A 23,197-nucleotide genomic window follows, 5' to 3' on the forward strand; every position below is an offset into this window, starting at 1 on the left:
GCTTTCCCACCAGATCTTTGTCTAACCATTTTTGTGCTATCCTCTTCAAATCCATCCTCTTCAAGTAACCAGTTGAGTGGTTTCACTTGGATGTCTTCACGGACCTTTTCATTCTAGATCTTATCTCATCTCATTTTCTGCAGCATTAACCTCAGGAATTTCATTTCCATAGCTTGGAGTCTGCTGTTATCCCTTCTGCTGATGGTGCAAGTTTTCAGACCGTATGTTGTTATTGGTACAAAGTAGGCCTGATACAAAGTTTTCTGTCTGTCCCAAAGGAGGTTCCTGACTTGATGGTACAAGCTCCTTTCTGAATCCTACTGGTGATTTCATCTGAGCTACGGCCATCTCAAGTTATAGTGCTGCCGAGGTATTGGAACTGATCAACTTCTGCTACCTTCTTTCCATCTAGCATAATATTCATACTTCTTCTTTGCCTGCTAACCTTCATGGCTACTATCTTCATAGGGTTAATTTTTAGGCCAAACTCATTAAATTGGTTGTTCCAGAAATCTAGTTTCTGCTGTACTTCATACTCTGTGCAACTCCAAATCACCACATCATCTGCAAAAGCCAATGCCTTGAAATCAGTACTGACACACTGTTGTTTTAACCTCTTTATGATTTCATCAATTATAGAGATGAATACCAGTGACAACAATGCATTGCCTTGTTGCACTTCCTTAGAAGTAAGAAACCAATCTGAATATCCACTACCTATCTGGACACAGCTCTGACAATGGGTAAACAGCATTTTCACTTTTCTGATAAGAGTGTCTGGAATGTTTCTTATTGTCCCTAGGCACGCTGTCATAAGCCTTTTCGAGATCCAAGAAGACAAAGCTGATATCTCTTCCTTTTTCTCAGTATTTCTCTATAACCACCCTTACAGCAAAGATGAGGTCAGTGATTTTACTATCACCGCTAAATCCACATTCTTCTTCTTGTAGCTGAGGTTCAATGATGTTCCTGAACAGTTTATCAATCTTTTTCTCCATAAGCTTTAATCCATGAGACAGGAGTGTGTTTCCTCTGTAGTTGCTACATTGATGTCTGCTTTTCGTTTTGAAGAGGGGAACTATAATACTCTTTGCCCCTAGGTCACTTTCCTACCAGATCTTTGTCTAACCATTTTTGTGCTATCCTCTTCAAATCCATCCTATTCAAGTGACTAGTTGAGTGGTTGCACTTGGATGTCTTCACGGACCTTTTCATTCCGGATCTTATCTTGTCTCATTTTCTGCAACATTGACCTCCACATCTCCCACCTGTTCCACTCTTCTTGGCCTGGTCTGTCGTATTCACAAAGACGCACACAGGAGATGCAGTCAATTGTGTACACTGTTTTGTTTACAATTTATATACACATTAATAGTTGCACATCAAATGAAACACCATCTTGAACTAATCGACTAAGTAACACTTCACAAGATCACATGTGGTACCAACACAACATAACCACTTCAATGGTTATACCACAACATGAGTTCACATCCTTAACTCGACTAACGACTCTCACTCACAACTCAACTTAACAACCCAAGACTGCCTTTTATATACTTTGCCTGGCCAGGCTTCCAGAAAAGTATGACACAACATGCTTTCTCATATCTTCTCGAGTCTCCAATAACCTATATACAAATGAATAGAACATCTGTAAAACTCGAGTGACCGCAGGACAAAGTTGCATTGTTCTAGACTGTTACCCTGTGTTGCACAACATTACATCAGATTTATACATCATATTTACAGGTAATAATAAATTATATACTATTAATTATGTGTTATTATATTAAATAAAGTCGTATTAATAACCATACAGCTGAAGTATTGTGACATAACCTCACATGTTTTTTTACACAAGACAGATCATACAACACACAAAAAATAAATGATATGACCATGATTTATACCAAATGAAGTCTGTGCTAACAACCTGTCACACATAACAACGTAGATAATAATAATAATAATAATAATAATAATAATAATAATAATAATAATAATAATAATAATAATAATAATAATAAGAAGAAGAAGAAGAAGAAGAAGAAGAAGAAGAAGAAGAAGAAGAAGACATTGAGAAACAAGAAAGGAAAATTTTACAAAAATTTGTTGGCCCAGTTTGTGTAGATGGAATATGGAGAAAAAATCATCCTAGGAGATATATTGTCATTCAGAAAAAATTTCTCACACTTTTTGGAAAAGACAATTGAAATTTTATGGACGCATTATCAGAATGAACACTAACAGGCTAACTAAAATAATTCTCAATCTGGCCCTTTCAATAAAAACCAAGAACAGCTGGTTTTGTGAAATTGAAACAGATCTCCAGGAAATCAACATCTCAGAAGACATTGTACAGGACAGATGTAAATTAAGAACCAAAATCGACAATCACCATTTTGAAGACAAACCCAACACCAGAGCTACTATAACTTGGACAGAAAAATGAAGGAAGAAGCTCAGCGAGAGGATGAAGAAATTTTGGGAGGAAAAGAAGGCCAACACATCAGCTAAGCAAGTTCAACCGTGCTCCTGAGTAGGGCATAACAATGAAAATAAAAATAAAAATAACACCACCATCTACTAATCAAGCTCAATATTTTCAGTATTTACACATGGGTTTAGAGAATTGTTTCCAAGTTATACTAGTCCATTACACGCTTGCATCAGGTCTTAATTCATCATGTGGTAGGTTGTCTTTGATTTTCTGCAGGTATAATTCCTTTTTCTCAGAATATTCTAGATCCCAAACCTTTATCTTTGGTGTACTATTTGGTTTTGCCCTTCCCATTGGAATGTTTTGCAAAGTGGAAGTTAGTAGCCGATGGTCACAATCAATGCAGAGCTTGGCTCCATAGCGGTAGCATGTTAACCCACACAGCCATGGGCGCCCGCAGGATCTTTTCCGGGGGGGGGGGGGGGCACATTAACAATTTTCTTGAATATAAAAACGTCAGCAACATTAAATTGTTTACAGAAATTTCTGCTTATAATAGTTCCTAGATGACTGTCAGTAAGTTCAGTTTATGAAATAATCTGGTATGATATTAAACAATTGAACATCAACCATTTTAGAATTCCAGGGGGGGGGGCAAGTGGCCCCCCTTGCCCCCCCTTGCGGGCGCCCATGCGCACAGCTACGCCGCTCAGTTATACTATTACTGAAAGATAATATCAAATTGTTGATCCAAGAACTTGCATTATCAAAATCATTATCATTTGGGGAAAAAAGAATTTATCTGAGGAGGGGTGACAATTCCGCATCAGATTCATCATTACTATACTTTGTCTCACACTTTCTTGTAGTTAACGCAAATATAATAAACTGATATAACTTGAAAACAATATTCTTTAACCCATGGGTAAATAATGCAAGTATCAAGCTCAAATTATTATTATTATTATTATTATTATTATTATTATTATTATTATTATTATTATTATTATTATTATTATTATTATTACTTGTAATTTATGGCTATGAAATGTTTACATCCACTTATTAGTATTAGTATCATTATTATTTATGATCGCATTGCTTGTGAGGTTATGTTGTGAACATGTGCTGTGTGTGTAATATATACAGTATATACGAGTTTAGTAATATCGAGAACCTGTAATTAATAGTATATAATTTATTATTACCTTTATATATGATGTATAATCCACAGTAACATTGTACAACACACTGTAACATCCAGAATAACGTATCTTTGACACCAGATGGTTTTAGAATGTTCTTCACATTATAACTATGTTGTTCGGCACTCTAGAATTTACTAGAAGATATGTTGTGACACATTATTCTAGAAGCCTGGCCAGGCAATACATTTATAAGGAAGCGGTCTTGATGGTGGAGTTGGGTTATTGTTTAACAGGAGTTGTTTTGATCAGACGTGTGTTGTGCTAGCGAGTGTTTGTAGTATGTGCTTTGTGATAGGCAGATGTTAAAAATGGTGTCAGTCCCTGCTTGACAGTGGTCCAAGCTGGTCTTATACTCTAGTGCGTGCAGTGCTACCTGTGTCTGAGTGTCGTGTATGGTGCGGTGCACGCAAGTCTGTGTGCCTATCTTCAAATACTTGTAGTGTGTAGTGAGTAGCATGGAAAAGACCATCCAAATGGAGGAGGAAGTGAATTCCAACTTAAACCAAATGCCTAACATTGATCTTCAAATGCCTGGTGACTTGTATGATGTTAATCGTACTACCCCTCATAACTCAGTCCAACAGGAAACATACCCCAGAACTCATTATGGACCCTATATAATTTATGCTGAATCTAATACTGCTCAAAACATTGGACATCTTCCTCCTGTGGCCTTGGGGCGAATCTTTTATGAACAAAATATTGCAAGAGTCAAATCTTTTGCCTGACAGGGGCATAATCGAGTCCAAAAGTAGAGTTAAATTATGTGGTCCAAGCTAATTACTATTTACGTCACCCGATTTTGAAACCACTCAAAGTTAAAGCTTTTATACCTAGCTTGCATGTACTGTGAGTTGTAGAAAAGTATCCGATATTGAAATTCTCCATAACCTCAAATCCTCTGTGCCGATCAAATCAATCCATTGGTTAAATTGCAGAGTCTCTAATCAAGATCATATAGACGGACTCTATAGAAGTTGTGTTTTTGAGCTCAAAGCTTGGTACAAGAAGTCTCATTATATCAGGTATTTTTAGATGTTCAGCCATTCATATTCTCACCTCTCATATGTAAGAAATGAAAACAATATGGACATACCAACAAGAACTGCAGCATCTCACAGTGGAGTGTTCTGAAAACTTTTACCAGTGTGTGCATTGCCATGGTTCCCATATTACTGGTTCACAAACTTGCCCCGCCCACTAACACCAATCTTTAATAAAGAAAATAATTGTTGTTGTTGTTTGAGTAATCAGTCCATAGACTGGTTTGATGCAGCCCTCCATGCCACCCTATCCTGTGCTAACCTTTTCATTTCTACGTAACTATTGCATCCTACATCTGCTCTAATCTGCTTGTCATATTCATACCTTGGTCTACCCCTACCGTTCTTACCCCCTACACTTCCTTCAAAAACCAACTGAACAAGTCCTGGGTGTCTTAAGATGTGTCCTATCATTCTAACTCTTCTTCTCGTCAAATTTAGCCAAATTGATCTCCTCTCACCAATTCGATTCAGTATCTCTTCATTCGTGATTCGATCTATCCATCTCACCTTCAGCATTCTTCTGTAACACCACATTTCAAAAGCTTCTATTCTCTTTTTTTCTGAGTCAGTTATCGTCCATGTTTCACTTCCATACAATGCCACGCTCCACACGAAAGTCTTCAAAAACATATTTCTAATTCCGATATCAATGTTTGAAGTGAGCAAATTTCTTTTCTTAAGAAAGCTCTTCCTTGCTTGTGCTAGTCTGCATTTTATGTCCTCCTTACTTCTGCCATCGTTAGTTATTTTACTACCCAAGTAACAATATTCATCTACTTCCTTTAAGACTTTATTTCCTAATCTAATATTTCCTGCATCACCTGCCTTCGTTCGACTGCACTCCATTACTTTTGTTTTTGACTTATTTATTTTCATCTTGTACTCCTTACCCAAGACTTCATCCATACCATTCAGCAACTTCTCGAGATCTTCTGCAGTCTCAGATAAAATAACAATATCATTGGCAAATCTCAAGGTTTTGATTTCTTCTCCTTGGACTGTGATTCCCTTTCCAAATTTCTCTTTGATTTCCTTTACTGCCTGTTCTATGTAAACATTGAAAAGGAGAGGGGACAAACTGCAGCCTTGCCTCACTCCTTTCTGGATTGCTGCTTCTTTTTCAAAGCCCTCGATTCTTATCACTGCAGACTGATTTTTATACAGATTGTAGATAATTCTTCGTTCTCGGTATCTGATCCCTATCATCTTCAGAATCATAAATAGCTTGGTCCAATCAACATTATCGAATGCCTTTTCTAGATCTACGAATGCCATGTACGTGGGCTTGTCCTTCTTGATTCGATCCTCTAAGATCAGACGTAAAGTCAGGATTGCTTCACGTGTTCCTACATTTCTTCTGAAGCCAAATTGATCTTCACCCGACTCAGCTTCAACTTGTTTTTCCATTCTTCTGTAAATAATATGTGTTAAAATTTTGCAAGCATGAGATACTAAACTAATGGTGCGGTAGTTTTCACACCTGTCAGCACCGGCTTTCTTGGGAATAGGTATAACAACATTCTTCCGAAAATCGGATGGGACTTCTCCTGTCACATACACCTTGCACACTAAATGAAATCAAATCAAATCAAAATCTCTTTATTTGCAAATGAGGTGTCTACCTCGGTGGCAAATGGTACACTAAAATACATTATTGTCAAGCACTAAATATTAAATTAACAAGAGAAGAAAATTTTTCCTATAATACAATATTATACAATTTACGCTAACAATGTTTTCTATTAAACACACAGCTCATCCTTAATAAATTTATATTGTTTAAAAAATTCTACTTATAATATCTCCAGTACTACTTACAAATATAGTCAACTGATATACAGTATGTGGAATTACTTCAAATGATACTATACAACTGGTATAACATTAATATTTACATTGCATTTATTTATTTACTATTTTTTTTTTTACCCGTTCTGGATCCTATGTAGCATAACGACCTGCTGCGTCTTAACCAGAGCCCCTTTTGCCACCACTTTTTAGAGTTCCTGAAGGGCCTTCACAGCTACCGTAGCGGTCCCAGGGCCCTCGAAGTCCCCACTGTACTTCACCCCTACAGGCAGTTCCCTACTTTGGCTGTCCAAACTCCTTAGACCAGGGGATGGAATTAATTTATTCACACACATTTTTTTTATTTACAATAACCTGCACTGGTCGAATGCCCTCTAACACTTCATTTATTTTCTCTGTTGCTGTTTATTCTCTTCTTGAATATCTGTACAGATTTTGGAAAAGGATCAAACACTACCCCTGGTAAACTGTTCCACTCCTTCATACCCTTCCCAATGAATGAAAATTTACCCCAATCGCTTCTGCTAAAATTCCTTCTAATTTTGTATTTGTGGTCAGTCCTGCCGATATAATTATTTTCCAACTGAAGCCTCTCACGGATATCTCCCCATGCTTCTTCTCCTGTATAGGCTCTATATAATCCTGTAAGTCTAGTTTTCTCCCTTCTCTTACTTAAAGTTTCCCACCCAAGTTCCTTTAACATTTCTGATACACTACTCTTTCTCCTGAAATCCCCTGTTACAAATCTTGCTGCTTTCCTCTGCACACTATCTATTTCTTTTATTAGGTATTCTTGGTGAGGATCCCAAACACTGTTTGCATATTCCAATAATGGACGAACCATACTCAAGTAACTTTTTTCTTTTAATTCTTTGTTGCATCCTTTAAGTAGCCTCATTATGACATGTAATGATCTGTATGCTTTCCCAACAATGTCATCAATATGACCCTTCCAATGCAAATTACTTTCAAATCTCACACCTAAGTATTTGCACTTGCCATCTTTTGGGATAACCTTGCCATGCTGGTTTTGCCTAAGGCAGTCGGTAATTCAGAGGGAATGTCATCAATTCCAGGTGCCTTGTTCCTATTGAGGTCTCTCACAGCTCTGTCAAACTCTGACCTCAAAATTGGGTCTCCCATTTCATCAGCATCAACAGCCTCTTCATGTTCCAGAACCAAATTATCTACATCTTTACCTTGATACAACTGTTGGATATGCTCCTGCCATCTTTCTGCTTTGTCTTCTTTCCCTAGAAGTGGTTTTCCACCTGAGCTCTTAATATTCATACACCTAGATTTCCTTTCTCCAAAGGTTTCCTTGATTTTCCTGTATGCAGCATCTACCTTTCCCAGGACCATACAGCCTTCGACATCCTTGCATTTCTCCTTCAGCCATTCTTCCTTAGCTACCTTGCACTTTCTATCCACTTGATTCTTTAATCGCCTGTATTCTTTTCTGCCCTCTTCATTTCTAGCATTCTTGTATTTTCGTCGTTCATCAATCAGGTCTAGTATCTCCTGAATTATCCACTGATTCTTAGTTGATCTTTTCTTCCTTCCTAACATTTCTTCAGCAGCCCTACTGACTTCATTTTTCATGACTTCCAACTCTTCCTCTATAGTGTTTCTTCCAGTCTTTTCACTTAGTCCTTGTGCAACATGTTCCTTGAAACAATCCCTCACACTCTTTTCTTTCAACTTGTCTAGGTCCCATCTTTTTGCATTCTTTCCTTTCTTCAATTTCTTCAACTTCAGATGGCATTTCATGACCAACAAGTTGTGGTCAGAGTCCACGTCTGCTCCTGGGAAAGTTTTGCAATCCAACACCTGGTTTCTGAATCTCTGCCTAATCATAATGAAGTCAATTTGATACCTTCCAGTGTCTCCAGGTCTCATCCACGTATACAGCCATCGTTTTTGGTGTTTGAACCAAGTATTTGTAAGGACTAAATTATGATCAGTGCAGAATTCAACCAGCCGACTTCCTCTTTCGTTCCTTTGTCCCAATCCAAATTCTCCTACTGTACTACCTTCTCTTCCTTGGCCTACCACTGCATTCCAGTCTCCCATCACAATTAGATTCTCGTCACCTTTTACATATTGTATTAAATCTTCTATCTCCTCATATATTCTTTCGATTTCTTCATCATCCGCTGAACTAGTAGGCATATAGACCTGCACTATTGTGGTGGGCATTGGTTTGGTGTCTATCTTGACGACAATAATTCTTTCACTATGCTGGTCGTTGTAGCTTACCCGCTGCCCTATTTTCTTACTCATTATTAAACCAACTCCTGCATTTCCTCTGTTTGATTTTGTGTTGATAATTCGGTAGTCGCCTGACCAAAAATCTTGTTCTTCCTGCCAACGTACTTCACTTATGCCAACTACATCTAACTTTAGCCTATCCATCTTCCTTTTCAGATTCTCTAACCTACCACAATGATTCAAACTTCTAACATTCCACGCTCCGACTTGCAGAATGTCAGTATCCATCTTCCTGATGATCGCCCCCTCTCGTGTAGTCCCCACCTGGAGATCCAAATGGGGGACTAGTTTACCTCCGGAATATTTTACCCGGGAGGAAGCCATCATCAGTACATCATTCATACAGAGAGAGCTGCATGTCCTCAGGAGTTAGTTACGGCTGTAGTTTCCCGTTGCTTTCAGCCGTGTAGCAGTATCAACACAGCTAAGCCATGTTGAGAATTATTACAAGGCCGTGTCAGTCAATCATCCAGACTGCCGCCCTTGCAACTACCGAAAGGCTGCTACCCCCCTTTCGATGAACCATTCGTTAGTCTGGCCTCTCAACAGATACCCATCCGATATGGTTGCACCTGCGGCTCGGCTATCTGCATCATTGGGACACGCAAGTCTCCCCACCGCGGCAAGGTCACATGGTTCGCAGAGGAGGAGAAAATAATTAGTACCATTAATGTAACGTATCAAGAAGCCACTACTAAGCTAAATCCCCCTGAATTCCACCCGAAATGCATCCCCCAACAATTCCCACGACTTGTTCGAGAAACGTCCCAGTCACCACATGAAAACCCATGGAAACAAAAATTTACACAGGTTGTAATGCAGGGACCATGGCCTGCTCCTTTGCCTGACTATGATTGGGATGGCTACCTCAATTTATTAAAGATACCGCAAATGCCTGTCACCACTGCTCGTCCTTATCGAGCGAGGGAGCCCCATGGTTAGATTCCCGTTGTCTCCAGCTTTCCATCCCAAAATATTCCACCATGATCTTTACTCATCATCGATGTTATGATCATTCCCCTATTTCATTTGACGGGTTTGAAATACCAATTTGTAACCAACACAAATTTCTCGGGTTAATCCTGGACAATAAAACAAATTGGAAAAAAAAAAAAAAATCCAACACATATGTCAAAAGGCCGACATATACATCAAGGTATTAAAAACCGTTATTCGCTGGCACTGGGGTGCGCATCCAGTTGTATCATTGTATAGAACAACAATTCGGTCATACCTGGATTATGGGGCACACATAATCGATACAGCTTCCGCCACTACTCTGGCAAAACTCAATACTTTACAGTATCATGCCCTGCGTATCTGTTTGGATGCGCTAAAATCTACTCCTACAAATGCTCTCTTAGTAAAATTGGGTGAACCTCCGTTGACGATATGGCATCAAATGGTGGCCAAAAAACATCTCCTCAAAAATTAGCACTCCAGATTTTTAAACTTGACATACAATTAGTATATGATAGCAGCCTCTGTGGATGCGTGGTAGAGTGTCGGCCTCCAGATCCCAAGATAGTGGGTTCAAACCCGGCAGAGGTAGTCAGATTTTTGAAGGGCAGAAGAAAGTCCATTCGACACTCCATGTTGTACGATGTCGGCATGTAAAAGATCTCTGGTGATACATTTGGTATTTACCCGACAAAATTAATTAAATCTCAGCCATAGACGCCCAAGAGAGATCCGGTTTACTCTGTCTGCCATCTAGCGGACCTAGAGTAAAACGGAACGTCGAAATTGATGAGCAGACAGCCAGATGGCGTCAAATAGAAATGTCTGCAAATGGTAGCTGAGGCCATACGATTATATTATATATATATATATTAGTATATGATATTAAGGAGTTAATTATATTGATATGTTGTTATATATTGTTGTATCGCCAGGTTTCTCTTCACTTGTTATGCAGCTAATGGTGGCGTCATAATGAACGCCGAAACTAGTTCTGTAATTAAATATAAACTGTAAAAACATCTAACAACATTGTATTTGTACTGAAAAAGGTGGAACCTATAAGATTTTAATTCAATTTTGATCTCAGTTCAATACGGGTAAACCAAGATGAAATTCCTTATGTTAAATGACCTGAAAGACTCGCTGAAACAAGTAAGTGAGGCTAAGGTTTTCAGCATGCTGGATCTCAACTCCGGATACTGGCAAGTGGAGATCGAGGAAAGTTCTAAATCACTGACCACCTTCATGACACCGAGAGGATTGTACCAGTCTGCAGTATTGCCTTTTGGATCAAAGAATGCTCCTGCCACCTTCATGCGACTGATGGATAAGGTATTGTCAGGATATGTTGGAGATTTCTGCCAAGTGTACCTCGACAACATTTTAATTCACAGCAAGAATTTTCAAGAACACGCTGTACATCTGAGGAAAGTACTGGAATGTCTGAAGATTCATGGACTGACTTGCCAACTGGAGAAGTGCCATTAATGTAACGTATCAAGAAGCCACTACTAAGCTAAATCCCCCTGAATTCCACCCGAAATGCATCCCCCAACAATTCCCACGACTTGTTCGAGAAACGTCCCAGTCACCACATGAAAACCCATGGAAACAAAAATTTACACAGGTTGTAATGCAGGGACCATGGCCTGCTCCTTTGCCTGACTATGATTGGGATGGCTACCTCAATTTATTAAAGATACCGCAAATGCCTGTCACCACTGCTCGTCCTTATCGAGCGAGGGAGCCCCATGGTTAGATTCCCGTTGTCTCCAGCTTTCCATCCCAAAATATTCCACCATGATCTTTACTCATCATCGATGTTATGATCATTCCCCTATTTCATTTGACGGGTTTGAAATACCAATTTGTAACCAACACAAATTTCTCGGGTTAATCCTGGACAATAAAACAAATTGGAAAAAAAAAAAAAAATCCAACACATATGTCAAAAGGCCGACATATACATCAAGGTATTAAAAACCGTTATTCGCTGGCACTGGGGTGCGCATCCAGTTGTATCATTGTATAGAACAACAATTCGGTCATACCTGGATTATGGGGCACACATAATCGATACAGCTTCCGCCACTACTCTGGCAAAACTCAATACTTTACAGTATCATGCCCTGCGTATCTGTTTGGATGCGCTAAAATCTACTCCTACAAATGCTCTCTTAGTAAAATTGGGTGAACCTCCGTTGACGATATGGCATCAAATGGTGGCCAAAAAACATCTCCTCAAAAATTAGCACTCCAGATTTTTAAACTTGACATACAATTAGTATATGATAGCAGCCTCTGTGGATGCGTGGTAGAGTGTCGGCCTCCAGATCCCAAGATAGTGGGTTCAAACCCGGCAGAGGTAGTCAGATTTTTGAAGGGCAGAAGAAAGTCCATTCGACACTCCATGTTGTACGATGTCGGCATGTAAAAGATCTCTGGTGATACATTTGGTATTTACCCGACAAAATTAATTAAATCTCAGCCATAGACGCCCAAGAGAGATCCGGTTTACTCTGTCTGCCATCTAGCGGACCTAGAGTAAAACGGAACGTCGAAATTGATGAGCAGACAGCCAGATGGCGTCAAATAGAAATGTCTGCAAATGGTAGCTGAGGCCATACGATTATATTATATATATATATTAGTATATGATATTAAGGAGTTAATTATATTGATATGTTGTTATATATTGTTGTATCGCCAGGTTTCTCTTCACTTGTTATGCAGCTAATGGTGGCGTCATAATGAACGCCGAAACTAGTTCTGTAATTAAATATAAACTGTAAAAACATCTAACAACATTGTATTTGTACTGAAAAAGGTGGAACCTATAAGATTTTAATTCAATTTTGATCTCAGTTCAATACGGGTAAACCAAGATGAAATTCCTTATGTTAAATGACCTGAAAGACTCGCTGAAACAAGTAAGTGAGGCTAAGGTTTTCAGCATGCTGGATCTCAACTCCGGATACTGGCAAGTGGAGATCGAGGAAAGTTCTAAATCACTGACCACCTTCATGACACCGAGAGGATTGTACCAGTCTGCAGTATTGCCTTTTGGATCAAAGAATGCTCCTGCCACCTTCATGCGACTGATGGATAAGGTATTGTCAGGATATGTTGGAGATTTCTGCCAAGTGTACCTCGACAACATTTTAATTCACAGCAAGAATTTTCAAGAACACGCTGTACATCTGAGGAAAGTACTGGAATGTCTGAAGATTCATGGACTGACTTGCCAACTGGAGAAGTGCCACTTTGCCCAGTCCTTCGTAGAATATCCTGGCCATGTCCTAACATCTGAAGGCTTAGAAAGACAACTGGAGAAGAATCGAGCTATCGAAGAAGCTGAACATCTGTGGACCAAGCGGCAAGTATGTCAGTTCCTTGGCTTGTGTGGATGGTATAGCTGCTTCACGCCACACTTTGAAGAGAAGGCAATACCACTCACCGATCTATTCCATAACAACCGCACGTTCCAATGGACCAGCAAGGAAGAGGCAGCATTCCAAGACATTAAGGCTGCGATATGCAGTGCTCCCGGTCTAGCCTATCCCGACCCTCAACGGAAGATGCGCCTGCAGGCAGACGCCAGCGACACCAGCCTAGGAGCAGTGTTATTTAAAATATCACCCCCTTTCCCCCCCAAACTTTTTTTGTATTTTCCAAAAACAAAAATTACGTGTGTCTTTATTTTTTAAAAGGAGATTACAAATACCAATTTTCACGTCTGTAATATCTTCAGTTTCTGATATGTAAGTATCCTCATTAAAGGCATTCAACAATTTTTAACCCCTTTTCACCCCTATTATTCGGACTTTCCGAAAATAAAAAATACATGTTTCTTTATTTTTAAAAGCAGATTCTAAATACCAATTTTTACATTTGTATACTTTTAAAGTTTTGAGATACATTCATTTTAAAAATTCATCACCCCCCCCCTCCCCCCTTTATTTTAAAGGAGATCCCAAACACCAATTTTCAGGTCTGTAATATCTTCAGTTTCTGAAATATAAGTAGCATCATAAAAGGCATTCAACCCTCTTTTCACCCTTTTTCACTCCTCCTATATGGATTTTCCGAAAACAAAAAATACGTATTCCTTTATTTTTAAAGGAGATTCTAAATACCAATTTTTACATCTGTAAATATTTAAGGTTTTGAGATATAGATACACTCATTTTAAAAATTCCCTCCCCTTTTCACCCTCCTATTAATTGGATTTTCCACAAACAAAAATATGTATTCCTTTATTTTTAAAGGAGATCCCAAATACAAATTTTCAGGTCTGTAATGTCTTCAATTTCTGAGATATAAGTATCCGCATTAAAGGCATTCAACCCGTTATCCACCCTTTTTCATCCCTTCCTATTGGGATTTTCCGAAAAAGAAAAAAAAAAGTGTTTCTTTATTTTTAGAAGAGAATCTAAGTACTAATTTTTACATCTGTAAACTTTTAAAGTTTTGAGATATAGATACACTCATTTCAAAAATTTACTCCCATTTTCACCCCCTTAACGAAGGAATATCCAAAAATCCTCCCTTAGCGGGCACCTACATTGTAATATAAATGTATCCTCAAAATTTCATTTCTTTATGTCCAGTAATTTTGGCTCGGCGATGATGAATCAGTCAGTCAGTCAGTCAGTCAGGACAAGTTACTTTATATATATAGATGAAAGAGCTGATGAGCGTGCTAAACTTGCAGCATTTAGTGACAATGAAACTATATACAAAAGATCTCCTATATCAAAAGTGAAACGTGAATTATATAAATTCACAATCAGTGAATTGTCAAAGCTGTGGAACTCAAGTAATAAGGGTGAAGTTACAAGAACAATCTTTTTTCCCATGGTACAGGAACGTTTGGACTGCAGTTTATTGAAACCAAACTTCACCAGCACTCAGTTTCTTTTGTGCCACGGAAAATTTTTTGCTAGCGGCTTTACGTCGCACCGACACAGATAGGTCTTATGGCGACGATGGGATAGGAAAGGCCTAGGAGTTGGAAGGAAGCGGCCGTGGCCTTAATTAAGGTACAGCCCCAGCATTTGCCTGGTGTGAAAATGGGAAACCACGGAAAACCATCTTCAGGGCTGCCGATAGTGGGATTCGAACCTACTATCTCCCGGATGCAAGCTCACAGCCGCACGCCTCTACGCGCACGGCCAACTCGCCCGGTCCACTGAAAATTTTAATTTTATTTACATACATTCAAAATTAGTAGTAATAACAGTTGTGTTTGTGGAGATGAAGAAACTGCAACTCACCTTATTTTTGATTGTCCATTCTTCAGCAAAACTAGATATATTTTGGAACAACACTTATATTTTATTGTTGTACCCTATTTTTAGGATATTTCATAAGATCTGTTGTTTGAATGAATTTTTCAAGTTTATGCAGTTTATGTTAGGAAAAATTTAAGAATAGTTTTCCTTTCCTCCCAGTTTAATTAATTTGTGTGTGTAATCACTCACTTCAAAAATTTTGTAGTATATGTCTGTACTATTTAAGGTAACTAGTTATAACCTACAGCCCTAATATGATAGACAAAGTAGGGCTTTTTCATGGATAATAAATAAATAAATAAATAAATAAATAAATAAATAAATAAATAAATAAATAAATAAATAAATAAATATATCACATGTAACTACTTCGGCGTATTATCCTCAACCATCTCTGGCTGAGCGGGTCAATCGTAATCTTAGATTGGCTCTCATCGCATTTCATCATGAAGATCATTCCAGGTGGGATACGTCCCTACATTGGTTGACCTTTGCTTTAAATTCGGTGGTTCATGAGTCCCATAAGATCGCTCCGGCTTCTCTGATGTTTAAATTTGTTCCTAACATGCTGCTCTCTAACCTTTGGTCACTCAATGATATTTTACCAGAGACAATAGATCCCGATAATATTAGGGATCTATGGAAGGAGGCTAAGGCCAATCCTAAAGTGTCCCATGAAAAGGTTAGGGAAAGATATGATCGTGGACGGAGGCCCAACAATTTAAAAGTCAGAGATCAAGTCATGGTTAGAAACTTTGTTCCTGCGGGCAAGCTTGCCCCCACATTTCATGGGCTGTGCACTATATTAGATTTTTTGACACCAGTTACATTATTAGTAAGCAATCCAGCCACAGAGAGGATCTTTAGAATGCACCTCTCCCAGGTGAAACCTGTATAATTTCAGTTCCCTTTTTACCACTAAAATTTAGCAGGAGTTTTGAAGGTTATATATATTTTTTAATTTAAGGCCTTCTGCCCTAGGGTTTTATTTATTTATGTGTATGATCTGTATGTACGATCTTCCCCTCTGGTTTTCCTGCTGTCAATTCCTTAGTGGCCATTACCCAGTCCCCGTCTCTTGCATCTCCGCACTATTGGCACAAAAGCACTTTCCACTCCGCCCGCCCCTCTGCATCACCAATAAAGATTGTACTCTTGAGTCTCCAACAGCACTTTTCTGTCGCCGAGATCTTACTGTTTCAGTGCCCTTTCAGCTGTCTGCTGTCATACTGTAACATCTTGTGAGGGACACAAGAGAGAAGAAAGGGCCCACTTCACTCTAGTTATACCTCTTTGTGAACGGCATGCCGGAGTCCATCTCTCGGCAAAGGCTGAAGTGCGGTGACCGTACCATCAACTCATCTGGGGACTGTACAGATACTTCTAATCTGCGGTGACCATCACCACGACTGCCCCTCTCATAGTAGCGGGAGAGGTGTATCTCAGAGTACTCGGAGGTCCGGGCGACCTTCACCTGGGTATCGGCAGCGGTGGCAGGACCTGCTGTCAAATCTATCAACATATATTTAATATTCTACAACAACAAGGACACTCTAAAGCTGGAGTTAATCAAGTTTCTACCTATCAACTACAAAAAAATGTTTTTTCTCCTCAACTGAAAATGTTTTCTCAAAATTCTTCTGTGTCACCCCAAGGAAGGACATTTGGGGGGTGGGGGGGGAGCTCTGTACTGGGAGGTACAACTCAACGCCGTGCATTCAAAATAAGCGCCTTAATGAACTCCTCTATCGAACAAAGTGGAAACTAATACAACAGGAACTTAGAACTTTAATCAGAAGATGTCACCACTAAAATATTGAGTAATTTTGTTATTGTGAAGTTTCCTAAACTGACCGAATTTCTCCTTGTTTTATTTGCTCTACATAAAAGTTTGGACAATTTTCTACAGATAACACCACAAAAATTTATGAGCATGTCCTCTGGTGCAAAGTGAAAGAACCTATAATTTAAAGGTTTTGTATTTCTAGGGTTTTGTAACTGATTGATGTTCATTTATTTTTGGGTTTTCCACCAGTTTTGAATCTAGCCAATCCCAAATTTCTGTAATTAATTTTCAACCTATCACAGGCTTCTTGTTCGATTCTGAGTGTAACTTTGAAATTGACCCATTAAATTGAGAGGGTGTGGCTAGTTTAGTCTTGAATGATCTCAAACCTTCCCCGAGGGTTTATAAACTGCGGCTTTTCATGTTTCTTGGCCAATTGATCATCACCTTTCTGAGTGTATGTGTTAAGCAGGAGGTAATGGCCACATAACTTTGTTCTTTCTTGCTACCTCCACAGTTTAACCAGAGGGAAAGGTCTAACTCTTTAGTTACGCAACAAGCTTTTCTAAAAATGTAACTTTCTTCTGGCTAATGTAAAACCTTCATAAAATCTTTAACTGTAAATCGGGGATACCCTCTCGAGCTCCCCTTCATCTTGGTTTGAGGTGACTATGTTTTATAACTGTTTTCCATTTTGTAATGTGGTAAAGTAATTTCTATAAGAGTCACCTCATTATTGTGGGAATTTCCCCTGTTTCATCAGCCTAGAGCCCCTTAGGTTTTTAAGTGTTCAGTATCTTGGAGCGCAGTGTGCGCCCTCATTCATTTTGTGTTTGGGCCAGTTACCTAACCTGTTCTGTTTTTATGAAGGCCCCGTAGGTTGGGTATTTAATACTCCTGTAAAAATAAGTTCCATTTGTAAATGGTGGTTTGAGAGACCCAAGATTGATGTAATGTTGCCTCAAGTAGGCAGTATGGAACTGAGAGCCTGTTAGCTCTTTCTTAAATTTTGTAATTGTAAAGAGTGCCTCTAGAAGGCTAGAAATTGTATTTCGGGAGCAAGTGCTCCATGAATTAAGGTATTTCTGCTCTTAACTAAATAATTCTTCTTCCATTTGTAAAATTGTAAAACTAGGGGCTTAAAGCCCAAAGAGTTAAGGTTCTGTATCTTGGATTTTTCCTAATCTGGTTTCTAGATTGGCATTGTACCTGATTGTTATTTCTACCTTGTGGAAATTTGTTTTTTTTTAAATGAAAGAAATATAACCTTTGTTAAAGTTTTAATTCAATTCTTGTCATTGTAGTTAGACCCGTTCAAGCCCTCACCTTCTTTCATCTCTGTGTTCCACAGATACCCCGGAACAATCCCTATAGCCTCCAGCATGTGAAGGGATTATTACCTACAGATTTTCCTCCACAGGAAAGATTTTATCGCTGGTTTCTGCAACAGACCATCACCATTACAGGATTTCTGTCTTCAGTCCTCTTCACCAATGAAATGACCACTGGTAGAGATGGCATAATTAACCCACATAATCATCATCGCATCATCATTCCTCATGGAATGGTTGAAGTGTCTCATCAGCAGCAGTTCTGCATCAATGTTTGAGCAGGGATAATTGGTGACCACCTACTTGGACCAGTTCTTCTTCCACAATACCTGAATGGAGAAACATATCCAGAGTTCCTGAAAAACACACTGCCTCCATTGCTGGAGAATGTGCCTTTGGCATTATGACAGACAATGTGGCTGTAGCACGATGGAGTGCCATTCCACTTCTGACTTACTGTTCTCCAACACCTCAACAAAATCTTTCCCAGACATTGGAGAGGACGTGGAGGCCCTGTTGCATGGCCTGCTTGATCACCAGACTTAAACTTCCTGGATTTTTACTTGTGGGGGCATCTGAAAGGCATTGTGTATGTTGATACCCTTGAACAGCTTGTCCACGTAGCCTGTGATGCTATTCGGACACACGCCAGAACATTGGATCGAGTGAGGCAATCCATGATGCAATGTGTGAACGTGTGCATTGCATTCCATGGAGGCCACTTAGAACATCTGTTGTGACATGGATGGAATTCAGGCCATGTACTGTGTGCCAGAGCTCTTTGTTTGATGTCGTTCTTCAGTGCCATCTACCATGGAAACTATGCATTTCTGGACACAAGCTGATATGAACTTTTGTGTTCCATTTTCAGTCAGAAATCACCCCTATGAAGTTTGTCAGTGGACTCAAAACTCATCCTGTATATGATTTGATTTCATCTTTATATCACTGGGTTTGATTACTTTTTTCATACTATTACAGTACTTTTATTATTGTTAATATACTTCTCTTCCTCATCTTATTGTTATCATTATTTTTTGCATCATTTAAAAGTAGTTGTTATTATCATGAGTGTTCTAGGTTAAAACTGGTTAAGGGTAAGAAAGGGAATACATCCCTAACTTTGCCAGGATAAATAAAACATCTTATCTCTTATCTATCCAGGTGATGAATTTGCAGATATGATATTACGGTACAGAGAAGCAAGACTTAATGCATTCCAAGAATGATTTCCTGGATGAAGATTCCTGACTGCAAATACCTTTCCAAGGATTGAAAGACACCTACATGAAGGGAGTCACCTGTTTGGGATGCTCCAGTGATGTCTCTTGATAATAAAGAAGCTGTCCATAATGCAAAATACACTATAGTCCCGTTAATCCGAACCCCGTTAATCCAAAAGTCCGGTTTATCCGAACTGAAATATTCAATTTTTTTAAAGTTCCCCTTATTGAAATGAACGAACCTATTATAGAATGAAGACTTACTTGCACTTTATTAGTCATATTTTTCTAGAATAACTTAATGTAAACATAATTACACTTCATAAACCATCAATCACTTCGCGTTCATCTTTACAAAGTCTGTTAGTTTCTTTTGCCGTAGTGATTGGAACCTACTCGAAGATGCAGTGTTAAACCAAAATCTCAAAAACATCATATCAATGGGCATAGTAGCTGAATGTTACTCGACGTAGCGTACGGCAAGTTCTAGGCGGCCGCGGCATCTGAATATGAGACTAGTGTAACCCGTTACCGTATTTTAGCAGTTTTAGGAGACAAGTTTTAATCTATTTTTAGTCGTTCTTAACTACCCTACTGTACTGTTATACAGTTTTTTATTAATGTAACTGCTAAATAATGGGCTTTTCAAATTACAGTATGTACTGTACTGTATTATAGAAACTATTTTCCTCAGACGGTTGAGGCGCTGGCCTTCTGACCCCAACTTGGCAGGTTCGATCCTGGCTCAGTCTTGTGGTATTTGAAGGTGCTCAAATACGTCAGCCTCGTGTAAGTAGATTTACTGGCACGTAAAAGAACACCTGCGAGAAAAAATGGCCCTAGGCGTCTCCAGAAACCGTAAGAGTAGTTAGTGGGACGTAAAAACAATAACATTATTATTAGAAAATATTTTCCGGTTAATCCGAAAATTTCGTAATCCGAACAGACACCGTTCCCAATTAGTTCGGATTAATGAGACTCTACTGTATTGAGAAAAACCTGCATACAAGCCATTTCGAGCACTTGCTTCATTAATCAGTTCACTGTGGGTGAAGGAATTGGATGTTCATCAACAACCCCATCTTGCCTGCAACTATAAGAGTTGCTTACAATATAAACAATCCATTTAAGTTCTACCTGACATAAAAACATAGCACAGTGTGTTGAATGATTAGGTCCATGCTGCTTACATAGGAGTGAAATAAATAGATAAAATTATTCTGCCAGCACTGGGTTTAAACCTTCAAACACAAAATGCAGCATTGGCCTTTAACCACTTCAGCCACAGGGAAGGCTGTTGCAGTTGTCCCAATACCATAACATTGCAGTATCAACCTAGTTGCTAATCAACACAGAGTGTTCCTTTTATATGTGTTGCATAGTTCTATGTGGTCATTCATCATTACCTCCTTACTGATGGTCCATCAGCTATGGATACATGTACCTACACAAGAATTTTTTACCAGATGACATTGGAGATGTTTTCATATTAGGTTATAAGCTGTGGGTTACATAAATCCAAAGAAATAGGTGCGGCAGATTCACCCAGTATAGGAGATATTTTTGTTGGGACAGAGCTTCTAGCTGCATATCATGTCTAGTAAAGCTCAGCTGGTTCAATTACTCACATCCACTCCTAATCTCTTCTCATCCCAGCTGAAGCCAGATGTGTACCCTAATCCAAATTCTTGGTACATCTGTTCAGCAATTATTAGGTATGGTAAACGACCAGTAGCCTTGAAGAGCCAAGTTGCAGCCCAAACCAATTCATCTCCAAAACCAGTTGAACTGGAACAAAAAGGAAAAAAGAAAGAAAAGAAAATCATACATTTGAGAAGTTCAGAACCCCAAATAGATAGGGTGTGTTACATGCATAAATTAATTTTATGATTTTCAGAATGTTATCATTAACACTGCTTCTACTGCCCATAATTTAAGTGCATATTAAAATCTTTTTTTGAGTTTCTGTTTCCAGTAAAAGAATAAATATAAAAAGACACATATGAAATCCCAAAAATATAACATTTAATATCAGCCCTGTAGAAATAACCAGATACACAAAATTTGTTAATTTAACACTAGGTACAAACATACAGTGAGCAATGAGTAAACCGATTGATGATGATGATAAACATACAGATCAAGGAAACAATGCATTAACCCTTTATAGAGTAGTGGGACAATCATTTTTCAAATTGAGCATTGGGTTATAACACCTCATACCACCGTGTTTTGAGAAGCCTGTGTTTGAACAACAGCACTTCTGTGACAAATCTTATAGCTTTGAGAACAGTTTAAGCACTGAGATTTATACCAGTGGTTAAATAACTACTGCACATTCAGGTAAGTTGGGAATATCTATGGAAACATGTTTTAAATGAAATGGGAGTAAATATTGTACTTTGAATGAAGTGACAGTATTCAACTATTCTCCCCACACTGACCTGTCATTGTGACAAATCAAGTCATTTATTTAAAGACAGGAATCTGAAAAAGAATACATAATAGGACAGGTCAATGTAAGAAGAGGGAGCAATAGAAGAAAGACAAAAGGACGATCTCCACATCTTTGCGTGCTGACATTTTCAAATAGGTTGGTCCTTTCCTCCCCAGTTCTTCTCCTCCATTTCTTCTCATCCCCATATAAACTCATTTCTGCTTCCAGGGAAAACATCAACAATATGTATGAGTGTTTGTTCCTTCCTTTCATTTTCTTTCATTTTATTGACCCATTAGGAACTGTTTGTCCTTCGTTCCTTAATGTTTACCACCACTGCTCATCCTTACCTTTTTGACTGTTCTCTTTTTCTGCCTCTGTGTGGATTTTTTTCTTATCCCATACTTTTCACATGAAGCCTGCTGTTATGATGTGTCCTCAGCAAGTTCTGATGTCCACTCTCCTGGGAAGCAGAAACAAGCTTATCAAGTGCTGAGAAGAAATTGATGTAGAAGAATTAGGATTGGCAAGAAGAGAGCCTATCTATTTAAAGATGGCAATGTGCGAAGATAAGATTGTCCTTGTTCTTTTGTGTTTTCATGTTTGCCCTTATCTCTTTTTTTGTTATTGCTCCCTCTTCTGATTTTGACCTGTGACTGGTCTAAGTGAATAAAATCAAAGCAAATGCTTTTACTTGGAAACAGAAGTAAATCTTAAAATTATGTGAATTAAAAAAAAATCTTGTGCTAATTAACAGAAGACAGCTCTTCTAGCAAATGCTTGACTTTCCAGCAGCTGCTTAAAATGATGTGAATAAAACCAAACTTCTACTTTGAGTTCATAGCAAATAGTAGAAATATTTCAAATTATGTTGCACACATACTACAGTATCTATATAAAGATAAAAAGATACAAATGGCTGCTTTGATGCATTTGAGAACTCTTAAGCATTATTGTATGCATGTTAGGGCACATGAAAGTGACCATCATTCTTTGTTTAGATTGAATACAGAAAATGTAGACAGACTGGCAGAACACTTCCTTAGAAACATGAATGAAACAAGAAGTGAAACTTTAATTTCCAAACAACGGATGGAATTAAAAAAAGGATTTATTGAGTGATCCAGAATATCAGTTGAGAATCAGCTAAGATTTAAGGGTTCATAAAACAGTTACTGCTGTTTTGGAGAAAATAACATAAAAATCACTAATACATATATGGATAATGTTTGCAACTGGGAATGAGGTTAACATAATAAAAAGAGGGTAGACTGAACATTACAGTTTTCTTATCCAATAGGAGCTACTGACTATAACATGATGATGAATATGTGAACAAAAAGCATGAAATTTCCCTGAATGTACAGGCAACATATAATCCATAAG

At 38.4% G+C, this 23,197-nt stretch overlaps 1 protein-coding gene across 4 annotated transcripts in view; it reads right to left on the reverse strand.

Moving 5' to 3' along the window:
• Positions 1 to 23,197, reverse strand: part of LOC136875263 (endoglucanase E-4) — a 226,725-nt gene that overhangs the window by 76,182 nt on the left and 127,346 nt on the right. For all 4 annotated transcript variants that reach the window (XM_067148874.2, XM_068225319.1, XM_067148873.2 and 1 more), the window contains one exon: positions 21,003 to 21,162. In XM_067148874.2, the coding sequence (XP_067004975.1) occupies positions 21,003 to 21,162 (160 nt within the window). The remainder of the gene's footprint in view (positions 1 to 21,002; positions 21,163 to 23,197) is intronic.

This window comes from Anabrus simplex, chromosome 1 (genome assembly GCF_040414725.1).
Source record: "Anabrus simplex isolate iqAnaSimp1 chromosome 1, ASM4041472v1, whole genome shotgun sequence".
Taxonomy (NCBI): domain Eukaryota; kingdom Metazoa; phylum Arthropoda; class Insecta; order Orthoptera; family Tettigoniidae; genus Anabrus; species Anabrus simplex.